Source organism: Opisthocomus hoazin, chromosome 6 (assembly GCF_030867145.1).
Source record: "Opisthocomus hoazin isolate bOpiHoa1 chromosome 6, bOpiHoa1.hap1, whole genome shotgun sequence".
Classification (NCBI taxonomy): domain Eukaryota; kingdom Metazoa; phylum Chordata; class Aves; order Opisthocomiformes; family Opisthocomidae; genus Opisthocomus; species Opisthocomus hoazin.
The window spans coordinates 66,485,716-66,500,825 of record NC_134419.1 but is presented as its reverse complement, the minus strand read 5'-3'; the positions used below and the strand labels follow the sequence as shown (position 1 = coordinate 66,500,825).

The 15,110-nt window shown below is 42.6% G+C and overlaps 1 protein-coding gene across 5 annotated transcripts in view; it reads left to right on the top strand.

The window, feature by feature from the left end:
* The window catches only part of STN1 (STN1 subunit of CST complex), a 47,125-nt gene extending 32,868 nt beyond the window's left edge, over positions 1-14,257 (top strand). For all 5 annotated transcript variants that reach the window (XM_075423682.1, XM_075423685.1, XM_075423683.1 and 2 more), the window contains 3 exons: positions 5,060-5,182; positions 5,769-5,841; positions 9,887-14,257. In XM_075423682.1, the coding sequence (XP_075279797.1) occupies positions 5,060-5,182; positions 5,769-5,841; positions 9,887-10,044 (354 nt within the window). In that variant the 3' untranslated portion in view covers positions 10,045-14,257. The remainder of the gene's footprint in view (positions 1-5,059; positions 5,183-5,768; positions 5,842-9,886) is intronic.
* Positions 14,258-15,110: the final 853 nt, after the last annotated feature.

Below are 15,110 nucleotides of genomic sequence, written 5' to 3'. Positions count from 1 at the left end.
TTTGGCATATGGACAAGCCTTTGGTTCCTTTTTTTGAAGAAAACTACATGTGAACTTGATCCGCCCAGTTTCTCAACTGGAGTAAATACAACTTGCAACCAGCCAGTCAGGATTAACCATTTTTATGCACTTCTTCCATGCATAAGCTCTAGTGTGTGCTATTTTAGCAGTTTTTTATTCCAGTTTGTGTATGTCACTAGCTTGGACACATAACTTGGGTTGTGCTTTCCAGACTCTGCTGTTTGAACTTCTCTTGATTTGAATATTATCTCAAGGTCAGCAATGACAAGTAGTTAAGGCAGGGAGTTTTACAGTGTTGTTCGTACTTACTGTATATACCCTGTACATTGTACTGTAGGTATAATGTAGTGTATTATAAATTCTTGATGCTATATGCTTGTCTTCCTGCCTCTTGAGGAAGCTTCACTGCTACTTTAAATATGTATATTGCAAAGCTTATTACAGGACTTGAGGACTGACATGTCCAGAATCACTATTACTAAAATTGTCACCTGTCTAAGCCAAGGATTAAACATGGCATGAGAAATTGCAAAGGGCAATTCCGTGAGTAGAATCACACGTGTGGTTATACCAGGAAACTTTAACGCCATCAGGGTGCGTTGTGATTCATAATGAGCCAAGGGTTACATACTTTCAGTGTTTTGAACAGACAGACTAATTCCTGTACTACTTCATTCTTTGACCTGTTATTGATTGTACAGAGAGTTTGTCTTGTTTTAAAGATCTGAGAGCAACTGGTTGCACAGCACCAGCCCAGTAAGCTGTGTGAGACCCATCAGATGGAATATATTGACTAAAATACCAACTTAATTCTGGAGACGTGGATTCTTCTGTTGGCTTTTCTATGAAGTCCTTGGCTGGCCTAGGGAGGGATGGTGGTGATGGTAAAATTGTTATTTCATAGCTGCTTCTCTCTCTGTGAGGGAGAGAAATGTCTTTTGCATAAGTAGTGAATGATTTTTGTGTGCTTCTGTGTTTGGATACACAGCTTCATTTATTTGAAAAGGACCTGATCTGGGAGAGGGGGGAACCCCTCGTGTCAGCACTTCAGGGAACCTGAAATTGTGCACCCTGAAGCTAAGGAGGACACTTTGGAAAATGAGGTGTGAACATTGTGAGAGGTAAATTAAAAATCCAGATTCAGATCTTGCTGGTACTTTGGATGAGCAGTTAGACTACTTAATATCTGCATTTCTTAGATGAAAAACTTTGTACAAGTAAAGTGATGGCTAATAAACTGTGACTCAGAAAGAGCTACGTTAATAACTATAGTACATCTTTATAACTGTTTAAATGCAAGCATTTTTCAATTTTCTCCTGAAATAAAAGCAGGGATCTGAAATCACATAGGATTTCATAGTCCTAGATTTCTTTTCTCTGTATATAGCCCTGTGTTCAGTCTCCTGTAGATTTCTGCTGAGTAGACTAAATCAACAACCTTAAGTGTGCATTGGCTTTGAGGGGGGATCCAAGTCCAGAGGAAATGAGGGCCTGGTATGGCATAAAAGAAAGTGATAAGATATTAGGAAGAAGTACTTTTGACTTATGAATTTGCAGGATACGATGCTGGAGATATTTGGAGTGGACCAAAAGAGCAGATTAAGTAATTTTAGATTGTGTTCACAAATAAACCCCTCAATTGTTGCTTTACTTGGAGGGATGGAGAGGAGGAAGCAGGTGCTAGAGCGCACTAGGAAAAAAACCCCACATTTCCCTGTAATTTCAGGGTAATATTACAGCCCCTGAAGAGGGCAGGAGCCCTCACTTGTTATTTGGGAACAGTCCTTCTGCCATGGAGCCCTTTCCCTTGGACTCTGCAGCATGTATGAGAGGGTGCTGATAAGTAGCAGCTGCTTACTTGTTTTCTCACTCCCAAGCCTGCCTCTCTGCCTTCCCTCTGTCAGTCCCTTGACTTGCGTTCTTAGTGATTCTGTTTCAGTATCCATCCAGGCTGAGCTGTGTGTCAGTTCACACAGAGTCTGTTTTTAATTATCTCCCTTTTCTGACGGGATCTCAGTGTTAAGCCAAACAGAATAATTACCATGCTTCTTTGGAGATATTTTTATCTTTTTTCCTCCCCAAATGTTTGCTTTCATATTAAAAATTGATCAGAGTCTTGAGGTGGTTGCTTTGCTAGCAGTTTCTTAGATTCTTGAGGATTTATTACTATGAGTGAGAGTCAAAGGATCTTCATTTTACATATGGCTATGAGAATGTGCTTTTCCATGAGAAAATATTCACTCTTCACTTAACCCTTCCGGCTGCATTTTATGTTTGTTTCTTCAGTTTGTCAGAAAAGGCACCATGAAGAGAAATATGATAGTGGTATTAACACTGTGACTGGAATGGTGTCCAGATGTATGGTCAAGTTTGTAATTCAAACTGTATCCAAACTGATAGTAGTATCCAAACTGATACAGCTGTGGTGGACAGGGGGACAGACAAATATTCAGGCACTGAAGTCCTTCAGTCTGGAACAGAAGGAGAAAACTTAACTGAGAATAATAGCCGTTGTTCCATGTTAATTATCTTGAACTATTAGGCAGTTATTTTTGACTGTCAATTTGAGAGGAAAAGGATAGTTAACTGTTGTGGGACAGAGAGAGAGAAAGATGTGATTGTGGCCTGTTGGAATATTGAGGATTAGCTAGAAGAAGGGGATGGAGAAACTTCTAAGGCATGCTAACACTAATATCCTTATTGGATCTCTGAACTATTCCCAGTTAGACACATCAGCTTCCAGACTTAGAAGCAGTTGGAGTTTCACTTGAGACTTGCAAATGGGTTGAATGAATGTTTTGTGAAAAGACGTTCTTCCATTGCTGATGTGGTGTCTGTTTCACATATCTGTGTGAATTCATTCTGGTATGTGGTGGTTGCCTGTTTCACTGAATCACAGAATCACTGAGGTTGGAAAAGACTCTAAGATCAGCTAGTCCAACCGTCAGCCATCCCCACCATGCCTGCTAAACCATGTCCTGAAGTGACACATCTAAGGCTCCAGGGTGACCTTATAGCAGCCTTCCAGTACCTGAAGGGGGCCTACAGGAAGGATGGAGAGGGACTTTTCACAAGGGTGTGTAGTGATAGGACAAGGGGGAATGGCTCTAAACTAAAAAAGGGCAGATTTAGACTAGATATTAGGAAGAAATTCTTCACCATGAGGGTGGTGAAACGCTGGAACAAGATGCCCAGAGAAGCTGCGGATGCCCCCTTCCTGCAAGTGTTCAAGGCCAGATTGGATGGAGCTCTGAGCAACCTGGTCTAGTGGAGGATGTCCCTGCTCATGGCAGGGGGGTTGGAACCAGATGATCTTTAAGGTCCCTTCCAACCCTTACTATGATTCTATGATTCTATCTACATGTTTTTTGAACATCTCCAGGGATGGTGACTCCACTACTTCCCTGGGCAGCCTGTTCCAATGTTTGACCACTCTTTCAGTGAAGAAGTTTTTCCTAATATCTAATCTAAACCTCCTCTGACGCAACTTGAGGCCATTTCCTCTCGTCTTATCGCTAGTTACCTGGGAGAAGAAACCAACACCCATTTCACTGCAACCTCCTTTCAGGTAGTTGTAGAAAGTGATATGGTCTCCCCCCTCAGCCTTCTCTTCTCCAGATTAAACAACCCCAGTTCCCTCAGCCATTCCTCGTAAGACTTGTTCTCTAGACCCTTCACCAGCCTCGTTGCTCTTCTTTGGACATGCTCCAGCACCTCAACGTCCTTGTAGTGAGGGGCCCAAAACCGAACACAGTATTCGAGGTGCGGCCTCACCGGTCACTCCCAAGGCTTCTGGTGAGTGAAGCAGGATATGTGAAGTCTGATACTTTTATTCAGGGCAGGATGGGAGCATTTACAGTGATAGTTGAAGAAATGGCTTGGCAAATCTTGCTTTGGTTGCTCTGGTGTGGTTCTAATTATCACATGTTGGTTTGTGGGAAACAGTTTAGCTCTATTCTCAGAGAAAACCACAGGGAGAACAGTGTGCTTCCAACAGATGAGGAAACAACAACAGTCTGTGTAGATAAATGGGAGGTTGAAGGCCATAGTAGGACAGATAGAGATGGAGAAGAGTAAGTCATGGTCTGGCTCTTATCTACGCATACTTTCTCCTCTCCACATCTGACTCTTTATTTCTGTACACTTCCCTAACTGTCATTCCACTGTCTTAGCTCTGCTCTACTTGCAAACAAACCCTGCTTTTCCACGATTTTTTTTTTCCTCACCTTCTTTCCTGCTGTGTTAGATGTGTCCCAAATACAGAACCCTTTGTTCTAAATAACCTCCTCAGTTATGGACTTCCAGGTATGTTGTTCTCCTTTCACAAGAGCCTTGTTTCCCACGTGCCCTCAAAACTGTTCCTTTGTTCCTGTATCTCCTTTGTTCCTTTATCTCGTATCTGTCTTAATTTCTTGCATGCTCTTTATCCTTTCATTTCATCAAGCTGTGGAGAAACTCTTGAGAGCATGACCAGAATGTGTGTAAAATTTGGAAACTAAGGGGACAAGAAACAAATACTGTTGTTGCCAGTTTCTCCCTTTTCCTTGGACGCTGCCTCAGTTTCAAATCGGGAGATGGGAATCCAATCCCCAGCACTTGGATTCTTCCTGAATATGACCTTACAAAGCATTGATCTCTCTCTCTTTCTACCCTTATTACCAGGAAAACTCTGAATATGAGCAAAGTTTGATTAGCTAAACAGTCAAATGCTCTGTGAGCATCACAAGCCTAGTCCAAAAGAGAGTTCTCAGTATGTAATCAATAGCTGCTAAATACAAAGGCGGCAGTTAGGAGATTGTGGTTCGTTAGGCACAGCACAAGCTTCTGGTGTTTGTGGTGTTTGGATTTTTTTTAAAGCTTAGAGATGTTGGTTAGTTCATACACAATGGGTATGATTTGTGAATTACTAAATGAAGAAAAATATGTAACAAAATCACTTAAAGTCTCCGTGCTCTTGAAAGCATCTGGAGCTTTTGCTGGTAACTTTAGTTGAGCTGAGATTTCTCACCATCTGCTTCTGTCCTTTCTTCTCATCCAGGTGAAGGCAAAAAGTGACTCCAGTTCCAAAAGGATTCACAGTGTTTTTAAGGAAGCAATAAGAATGCTACAAGAAAAAGGGGTGGTTTTCCAGAAACCTAGTAGCTCCAAGGACTTATACCATGTAAGGAACTGAGCTGGGGTTGCAAACAAGTTCAGGGGTGTGACTTTCATAGTCAGTAGAAACAGTAGAAATGTTTCAAAAAGAGAATCTGCACATCCAAGTGCTGTCTGTTTACTCGAGTCTTATCTGCAGCTTACTTGACTGTTGCTTTTACCTCTGTATCACGCACTGAGCAGTTCTTTTTGTAACTCAGCACCAGACTTAAGCACTGCTGTGGTTCCAAGTGCAGTCTGTGTTCCCTGGGTTGCCAAACTGCGCGCTGACACAGCTGAGCATGCTGCAGGCTGGGACAGTTCTCTTTATCGAAGTGGGTTGAAACTTGATGTTCTGCTGAGCTGGTCACCCTCCTTTGGGTTGAATGCTGTTATATCATGTTCTTCACCTAACTCATGGATGCTGCTAATGGTACTAAAAATAACTGAAGGTTTAACGTTCGTTATTAATCTCGGAGGCAGTATATAATGCAGACTGTAGTTACGACAGTGTTAGTTTAGAAGCATCATGGCCTTGGATTGCTTTTCAACAGTCATGCCATCTCCTGTGAAATAGACTGCTATAAATTGCCAGTTTCTTCTGTTATCTCCAGGTGACTGACCATGATAAGGAGCTGCTTAAAGTGACCCTCGATGTGATTAAAGAAGACTGTCGAAAACCCAGGCGTAAGTAGCGGTGTGATCAGGGCTCTGATGAGCAGGTGCTGATATATTTGTGACAGTATCTCCTCCTGCTGCTGGATTAGATACGCTTCTTGTCCTTACCCTTGAACCTGGAGTTAAGTTTCTGGTGTTGCTAATCAGTATAGCTAAAAGTGGGAGTGCAAGAGCGCCTTCCTGTGAGCATGGAGAGAGAAAGAGCAGGTGTGCCCAGCAGGAAGCAAACCTCTGAGATCTGAAACAAGGAGCCATTATCTTAGATCTGTGTCTTTTGAAAGTACTTACATTTTGGGAGGAACCAAATGTAATGAAGTTAGGTCAGCACCTAGCAGCTGTTGCTTTGCACTCTGGATAAAGTAGCAAATCTTGCTGGTTCAGTTTTTACAGGGGAGTTGACACAAAAGTGACTGTACAGAAAGGTGAAATCCCTGCCTACGTTAAGTCAACATTAAAACTTACTTAAGTCAATAAGATATTCTCTGTAGATTTTAAGCTCAGGTAGAGCTCAGGTGGTTGTTCTTTGCAGGTGGGGATTTCAGTTTAACAAAATCCACTTTTCAGATAATGTACCTCGTGTGACTTCTGAGTTATCCCTGTCTCTCAAGCCTATTGTGTCTTATTGCCATAGCGATAGCTTGTGCTTGACTTGAATGTCTGCTGATTACACAGGTACATTGAATTTCTTTCAATTCATTGGGCAGAATGTGTCAGCAGGGATCACTTGCTGCTGGAGTGCAGCTGTTTGCGGGTAGAATGCACTGTAGTATAGAATAAATGACTGACTAGGACATAAGGCAATCTTAAACTGCTCATATCTTTGTACTATCATAATTACAATAGTGCTTGTAGGGCCTGGTATGTGATGGTTATCCTGCAGTGAAAAATGAAGTTTGAGTTTTCAACTGGCTGTCTTAAGCAGTGGTACAATTACAGACCAGGTTTATAGGTGGAGGTAAAAGTTCTGCATCTTTGGGGGATGGAGAGAGTAGATGTTACTGGGCATGCAGGTGAAGATGGGATCATTTGCTTGAGGTTGTTTCACTGCGGCAAGTTACCATATCACATTGTTTTATTGTCTTTTATCCAATTAACAAATACAAACATCTTCCATGTAAAAGACAAATAATTCCTCTGCCTATTTTATACATCAGCTTGTTCTTTTTGGAACCCATGTACATTTTGGGTTTTTTTAGTTGTTGGTGGTGGTGGTGGAAAAAATTATTATTTTTTAAGAATTGTGCCACTATAAAGGCCAGAACCTGTATACAGTTGACACAGGGCACTGAGTGACTGCTAGCGTTTAACTCCCCTCTTGTGTGCTGTCACACCAGTGAAATACTCTCTGTGCTCCATGAGAGGTTGGGAGGTTCTTTGTCCCAGTCAGGAGGGGTCAACAGCAGAGAGAAACTTGTAGATCGCTCACAGAAAAGACTTTGAAGAGTCCCGAGTCCTCAGTTTCCATACTGAGCAGGTTAAAAATAGCAACTTCTTTACAGACCCTCTTGTTCTCCTTCAAGCTTTCCACCTAGTTGCCTGTTGTAAAGAGGACAATTTCCAGCTCAGTATCTCTTCTTCTGTCAGTTTTCAGAAGGACCGTTTCAATGTCCTGGTCACTGCTAATAGATTTTGAGAAGTGAAGCCAAGCAGCTTCAGTCGAAACCACGAGGGTGGTGCGGATGCGGTGTTGTCCCTGCATGAGGCAGGAGCGCAGTGCGCAGTGTGCCTGTCGGCCCCCCTCTGCTGGTGGATGGCACTGTGGGACGCCCGCTTGGCCTGGGATGGGGAGCAGGCTGGTAGGGGAAAAGTAAGAACGTGGTAGTACCTCGAGGGCTTTTGCTTGTTGGTTGCAAGAAATTCCTACCCATCTTCCTTCAAGAGTAGTATTAATCTTTCAAAGACTGATTTATGATAAACCAAGCTATTCTCTCCAATGAGTTACTTCTCTGCCAGGTTTCAAGGCAATGCCTCACCCCACTGCTTTAGTTGTGAAACATTCTCAGACCCAACCCAGCTGCCTGGAACTGTTGTACAAATAAAAAAATCCTCAGCGTGCCTAGTCAGAGCCCCACAAACTCTGATCTGTAATATGCCTACATGACAATCCTAGTCCTTGGCTCCAACTGTAATTCGAAACAGCCTGATCTTAAATGCCCTCATGTGAGGCTGCTGTGCGTCTATCTAGAGGCTTAAGACAGCCAGAAAAGGATGACAGTACGTTTTCACTCCTGACTGAACTGCATGATGGTAGACTTAGTCCAGATTTGTTTCTTCTTTTTTTCGGACACATTTGCTCTCGTTTTAGGCTTAGATGAGACTAATAGCAGAGAGGAAAAAAACAGATCCTCTTGAAGTTAAAGTTAGTATGTCAAAATGGACCCTGTGTGAGATGTCTAGTGGACAAATGGTAGTTGTTCTATAACTGTCACCGGTATGTCAGTGAAAGAGGGACAGCGTCACTCCACTGGAAGGAGTGTATTCCCTCAGAGTTGGGTCATAGACTAGGAGTGTTTCTGGGTTACTTAATGGTTGTACAGACCTGCAGCTACCCCAAAATGCCATTTTCTACCAGCATCTAGGAGGAAAGTATGTGTTGTACTGTTGGGTAACACTTGAGTCACTAATCTAATTCATCGAGACTTAAGCTAGGTTACTGTAGATCAGGGATGGGCACTTTGACCGTCTTATGACAAACCTATGACTAATGCAAAATGCAGCTACCCACTTTGTTTGCAACAACAGTCACTATGACCAGGTAGAGGCATTGTTCTGCTCTCTGCAGTTATCCGTCCTAGGGTGGTGGACACATTTTTGGCTACCAGCCACAAAGGTCTTTCATCACACTGGATCACTGACTTCTAAAGAAATACCTTTGCCTGAATCACACACAGCCTAATAGGCTGAACTGTTTATTTACCAGTACTCACCAATGCCTCCTATTTACCAGTGACTTTTCCCAGCAGCTTCTAAGGCAGTTCTGGCTCTCAGCTGATTCTAGAGTAGATTGGCAAAAAATAAAACCAAAGGCAGCAGCAACAAAATACATGGATCTTCCTGGCCCATGGAAATTTCTCAGTACCCTTATCAAACTTACCTTACATTATGTGAGCTGAGGGCTGAAGAGGAGGAGGAAAGTCGTTTGTGCTGATGTGTCTCATTTGTGCTAGTTTGCCATTGGTAGCCATGGAGGAGAAAGAAATCTGTTGTGGCCCTCAGAACTCGGAGACAGGGAGCCTGCAGCACTGATGATCAGTAGGTTTGCAGGGTCTGTTGGGGGAAATGTTGAGTGGCATAGCTGAGCTTCAGTTGATGGCTCCACCAGGCACACAGTAGCTGCATGCAATACTGCAGTCCTTAAGGACCTTTGTCTCTGGCTTGCCCTCTGGGAAAGGGGACTTTTTACATTTCTCTTGTACATTTTCAGGATTCATTTCTCTTAAAAGGAGATAAAATTTGATACTGAAGTTCTGTGACTTTCTATTCCCATAATTGCCTGAGGAGTCTGAAGTGCAGAATTGGGATTGCATTGCTAGGCGAATGAAAATTGCACTGTAGCAGTTTTTCCACAAGATGCCAGCATTGGGCAAGCAGTTACAGGTCATGGCCGTGGACCGACCTTCTGTTCCAGACGTTTTTGAAGTTGACTATGAGCAAAAGGATTTTCATTTCGCTGCTTCTGCACTTGCAGAAACTGGATGGCTTGCATAGGTGGACAGTGGAGGTATCCTGAAGTTATTAACCTCATCATCAGGTTGTACTGAATGAGCCCTTTGTATTAGAGTTTGTAAGACTGATTATCTTTCACCTTTATTACTAGTGTTACAGCCCTGACACTTCCCAGAAAAATTAGTGGGAGCAGCTGATAACTGGAGAACTGTAGACGGAGTGGATCTCTTCCCTCTGAATACATGCGTCTCTGCTTTAGTACCTAGGGCATTCTTCTCTGACAGCTGTGGGGTTTTTTGTGACTAATCTGGATTATAGTAGTTAAAAAGAGTCAGTTAGACTACAGTCTTTCCTCCATGCCTGGCTGCATTCTCCTCTTTATCTGCAGATGCTGAAAAAGGCTGCCATTTTCTTCATGTCCTGAGCTGTGTTCGGCAGAGCTACAACCCCTCTCTGGCTGAAGTGGTGATGCACCGTGTCTTGGAACTGCTGGAGATTAACAGTGACGTTGTCAGCACTATGGAAGGATATTATATGGCATTCTAAAGAGAGAAGATAAGATGCATTTGTTCTGGTCCATTCAGGATAAAGGAGGGAAGAAGCAGAGATTGAGTGATCCTGAAAAGCTGCTATTACCTGGTATGATCTAGATGGGGAATAAAAGACCATTCTGATTCTCCAAATGCTGTTTTTGTCCAACTCTGGAGAAGTTGTCTAAATACTTCTTTTAATATTCTTGCTGACTTGCTTGCTATTCCTAGTGAAAGTTTTACCATACTGATTCGGAACATCCCAATACGGCAGGGGAGCTGTTAAAGAAGCTGAGCTCTTTCCCTGCAGTAAGATGTGACATGGCCATCCTCACATTTACATCCAGTGAGCCCTAAAGAAAAGTCACTGCTGAAAAGTGCTGTTTACAGCAGTGGTCATGTCAGGACTCGTTTTTCTGGCTTAAAGACTGAGCCTGTGATCTTTCCATATAGTAATGGCTGTAGATCTTTCTTTTTATGTATATACTTTGTAATAGCCAGAGAAAGTACATGCAAGCAAACAATCAAAAGATTTGTCTGTCCTTCCTGGCAGTGTTGGTGTACCCATGTCTGTAAATATGTATTCCTGAATGTGCACAGCTTTCCCACTACTAAAGCGGTCCTCACCTTTCTCTGAAAAGTAATATTCAGGAATGGGATCCTGCATCCCTTCCCCATCCTGCAGGCTTGCCCACTGCTTGTCAAGCGTGTCTGGATTGCCCTGGCTACCGTGTGCACTACTGATGTGTGTTGCTGTCGATTCTGTTCAGACCAGAATTTTCAAAATCAGTCACCATTTTGCTGTTTATTTTTAGATTGCTTCCTACATCACAAATGGTAAACCATAAATTAGATGCTTTGGAAAAGAAAATACGAAAGCCAGCAAGACCCACTGTAATCTCCATGCTCCCTGTTGCCTTTTGTGTCTTCTATTCCTTGTCACGTTTGGGGAAAAATACTATCCATATCTGTGCTTGCAGAGGAACACAAGACATTGACGAAACAGCATTGGCCTAAAGGTTACTGCGCAAGACGTTTGATCTGGAATAATCATAACTGTTATGTGCCACAGTTCAAAGCCTGGAGCTGTTCAGTATTTATCCTTAGAGACAGCTTATCTGTTTAATTAATCTGTTTAATTAATGGTGTGGAGATGAGACCTCTAACTTGAAAAGAGTAGAAAGAATTGAATGTATCCTTCCTCTTTCCTCTGCACCTTCTCTGTAACAGCTGAAATAGCAGACTCCTAGGAGGCAGATGTAGCAGTAAAGCCCTATAAGGATTGACATAGCAGGGAAAAATAAACCATATGCATGAGGAAAGCCAGTGAGTAGCCCCATGTGTGCCAGGTCTCTGGTTTGTTGTTATATTACATGCCTCATTCCAAACACTGGCTGGAGTGAGATATAGGCTAAGAGAAAAACATGATAAAATATTTGGCATTTGCATTCAGAGGCCTGTGGAAAACTCTGGCCTTAAAGAGATGGTGCGTTTGTCCATAGTGGAAAACTGCATATGAGTCATTCTTTTGCTGTAAATTCTCTCCTTGCTGCAGGGCTCACTAGTTGGTCTCCCTGCAGGCTGCCCTACTCCTAGCGTTCTTGGTCTGTTTTGAATTGGGTACCTTCTAGTCAGATCTTAATACGGGCCTGAACATGCGCTGAAAGGATGTACCTGTGCAGAAGGAAATAGAAGAGGGTTAAGAAATAATTGTAGAAGTCTTCCCTTGCCTTCCCCTCCCTCCTCATGAACGTCTCTGGAAAGCAAGGAAAGAAGTCCAGATTCTGAGTGGAGTGGTACTGAGGGGAACTGCAACTTTAATTTATACCTACAAAAAGATCTGGTTGGCCACAGAGGAGATTTGCTTCTCAGATTCCTGCTCTGATTACTGCTAAGTTTGAAGTCTATGGCTTCCCTGTTTACGGGAGAAGTGGTTTGGAGTATCGATTCCTAAATTCACACTCAATTCAGGAGTTAACCGTATGTTACTGCTTGATTATGGACAAGTTGCCTACTTGGCATGAATTTGAGGATATTTTAAAGGAAAGTATGTGGTGTCTTGGACCATATGGAAGAGCATGGCATCTAATTTAAGAGGCTGACTTGGCCATTTTCTTCAGAAGTCCTATATTAGCAGAGTCTGATTTTGCTGGGAAAGAGTTACAAGAACACTGCTAGCTCAGTGGGAAAGGTGATCTCCTCTCAGGTTAGAAGAGAGAAAGACTCTGGTTCTCCTGAGGGTGTCAGCCAAGTGTGTGGGCTGGACAAGTTTTGGGAGGAGCTCTGTGCAGCTGAATCTTGGAGGAAAACATAGTCTGGAGATCGTATTGCTCTTTAGGGTCTCTTTAAAAAATAAATTAATACCAAAATAGGATTACATCTTTATCCTTTGCAGCTTGGATAGTCATACACGCAGCATCTAATGTGTTCCGTTGTCTCCAACTTTGATGCTGCAGTTCCTGTGTTTTAGATGCGTTTCTGTGTGTAAAGTCTGTCTAAAACCCCTGGCCCCCTGTTTTCTATGCATTGGAGGTTGATGCAGACACAAAGTGTCTTTCCTGTCTGTTCTGACCTGTTGCAATTTAAAAGCACTGATCAACTGTGAAGCGTCAGAGATGACTTGAGAAGAATTCATCTGGGGAAAGACAGATAAGTGATTCTGGAAAGAACCTGTCCTTAGAAGTTTTTAAGTTGGTCCTTGCTGGCGATGCTGGACGCTTGTGATTGAGGGTGCATTCTGTTGGAGATTGCTTCCCAAGAACGGGAAAAAGGGATTTTTGTCACTTGAGTTAACTCAGGGAAATATGAATGAATATAAGGGACCCTACAGTTTCTACAAGAGTGAAAGGTTAAAGTAAAATTAGTGGAGGAGCCTAGATTTGTGTTACACAGATTCTAATTCTGAGTAATCATATAGAATAATTGTGCCTTAAGCTTGCATGCTTAATTTTTTCCACTGTCGCCACTCAGGACAGACTAATGCTTACTCTGGTTGAGTGCATTCCCTCTCTTCTACCTACAGGGAATACCGTGTGCATATGCTTGCACAGAAGTACTCCAGCTAGCTGTGGGAGCACAGAGCTCACTGTAGGTCGATTTACCCCTTGACTCAGTATCTCTACAGTATGCTTCTGTGACAGCAGTCTAGACATACCCGTACTGGTATAAGTCACCTTTATGTAAGTCTAACTACACACACTGGGGCTTTTACTGCTAATAAACTGTCTCTCTGTTTAAAGATCATATCCTTAACCAAGAGAGTCATATCATGCACACTGTTAAAATTCTTAGACTTGGACCACACCTACAAAATATTGTGCGGAACATTCAGTGAAAGCATGCTTTCTTGTTTAATTTGAAAACTCATTAGGCAACACAATCATTACTGGTTTATTAAAGGACTTTGAAGGTGGCACTTTAATGTAAAACTGACAAGTGAGAATTCATGTTGTAGGACTGCTTCATGGCCAGTTCCAGTTTCCATAGAAACAGTTATGGCAGTAAAAGGCAGGTAAGAAAATGGAGTTTTTAAAAGCAGTCAGCATTTTTACGTTACCTTAAAAAGGTATGTTTCCATAGAAATGCAGCGCCTGAGAACAACAGTTACCAAAGAATCTTAATCTTCTGTTCTAGCGAAATGTAAGGTGATTGCTTTTCTGGTAAGGAAATGAAAGAACAACCCTACCTTCAGTCCCCGCCATCTGCTTAGGTGAGAGAAGAGATGAGGTTGCTTCATGCCTCAGTTTCCCTCTTTTGTAAACTGGGGATAATATAGCTCCCTGACTAGGGCATAAGCCTCAATTTTTCTTAATGTTAGTGATTAAAAGCTCTTGAGATCATTGGTGGGAGACAAGAACTCTGTAGAAGTGGATGAATGGATAGATGCTGGAGTGGGACGTAGTTCTAGTCCAAGCCCCACTTCTGCTAATAGCTTTATATTTTTCTGCCTCTCTTTCCATGCATGTTGCTTTGCCTGTCCTGTCTTTTTGCTCTCCAGGTCCTATGAGGCAATGCTGGTCTCCCTGTTTTCGTTTGTACCAAATATTTTTCCTGGAATCCTGTTTCCTGTTATGACTTTTTAAAAATAAAAATCCAGATAAATGAGCTCTGAGTGTTCATCTTCTCAGATCTTTGGATTGTAAAATTTTGCCCGTGCGGGTATGTATTTTACACAACCTACCTGGGAAATGAAGCTTTTTCTTTCAAAGTAATAAATGAAAAATTTAAAGATTGGCGACATGACTGAAAGCTGTTATGTTTGTGGATCTGTCCATACTTGCGTATTCCAGTGATGAACATCATAAGTAGAAGGAGTTGCTAATTCATTATTCAGAATGAGAATTCATCAATGAGCAGCCAGTGAGGCATGGAGCCACATGGAGATTTATGAGACAAAGTACTGAAAATCTGCTTGTCGAAGAAATGCAGTTCAGTTTGCTTTGGGAGTAAGCCGATCCTGTGGGGAAAAGATGTGCCTAGCAAAGATTTGTATCTTTATACTTAGCTCTAAAGCGGAAAGGAGCAAGTTCAGGTCCCATGGGGAACCTGAATTTTGAAACTTCCTGTCAGCGTGGTGCTATGTCCTTGATTGCCATCTTTCAGCACGGTCTCCAGCCCTCCTGCCCCAACCCTCCAGGCCAGCGAGCAAACAAAAGTTCAGCCGCAGAGATAAAAGAATAGTATAATAATTGGTTACCGTCCTCCAGGAGCTCCAGAGTTACAGAAACATTTTTGTGGATGTTTGTTGGCAGCAGGGAAACGCTGAGTCAGGCATCTTGGGCTTCATTCCCAGCAATATGCCATGTCAGGCACAGAGGCTTCCCCCCTAACGTCTTTCATCTATTTCTGCTCTCCAGTCTCTCCTCTAACTGTCATTTCTCAGGCCCTTCATTTCATTCACAGTTTCATGGTTCATCTCTGCACCACAGATCCTGGTCAAACCTCTTTCCTCTTTACTTTGTTCCCTTTTTCTTTCCTAATTCAAACATCCTTGTCAGCATCTGGCTATTGAAAGCTTCAGTGTAATCCCCTTGCCTAACTGACCTGGCACTGTTCACAGCCCGTTCCGACTCCGGCAGGCTG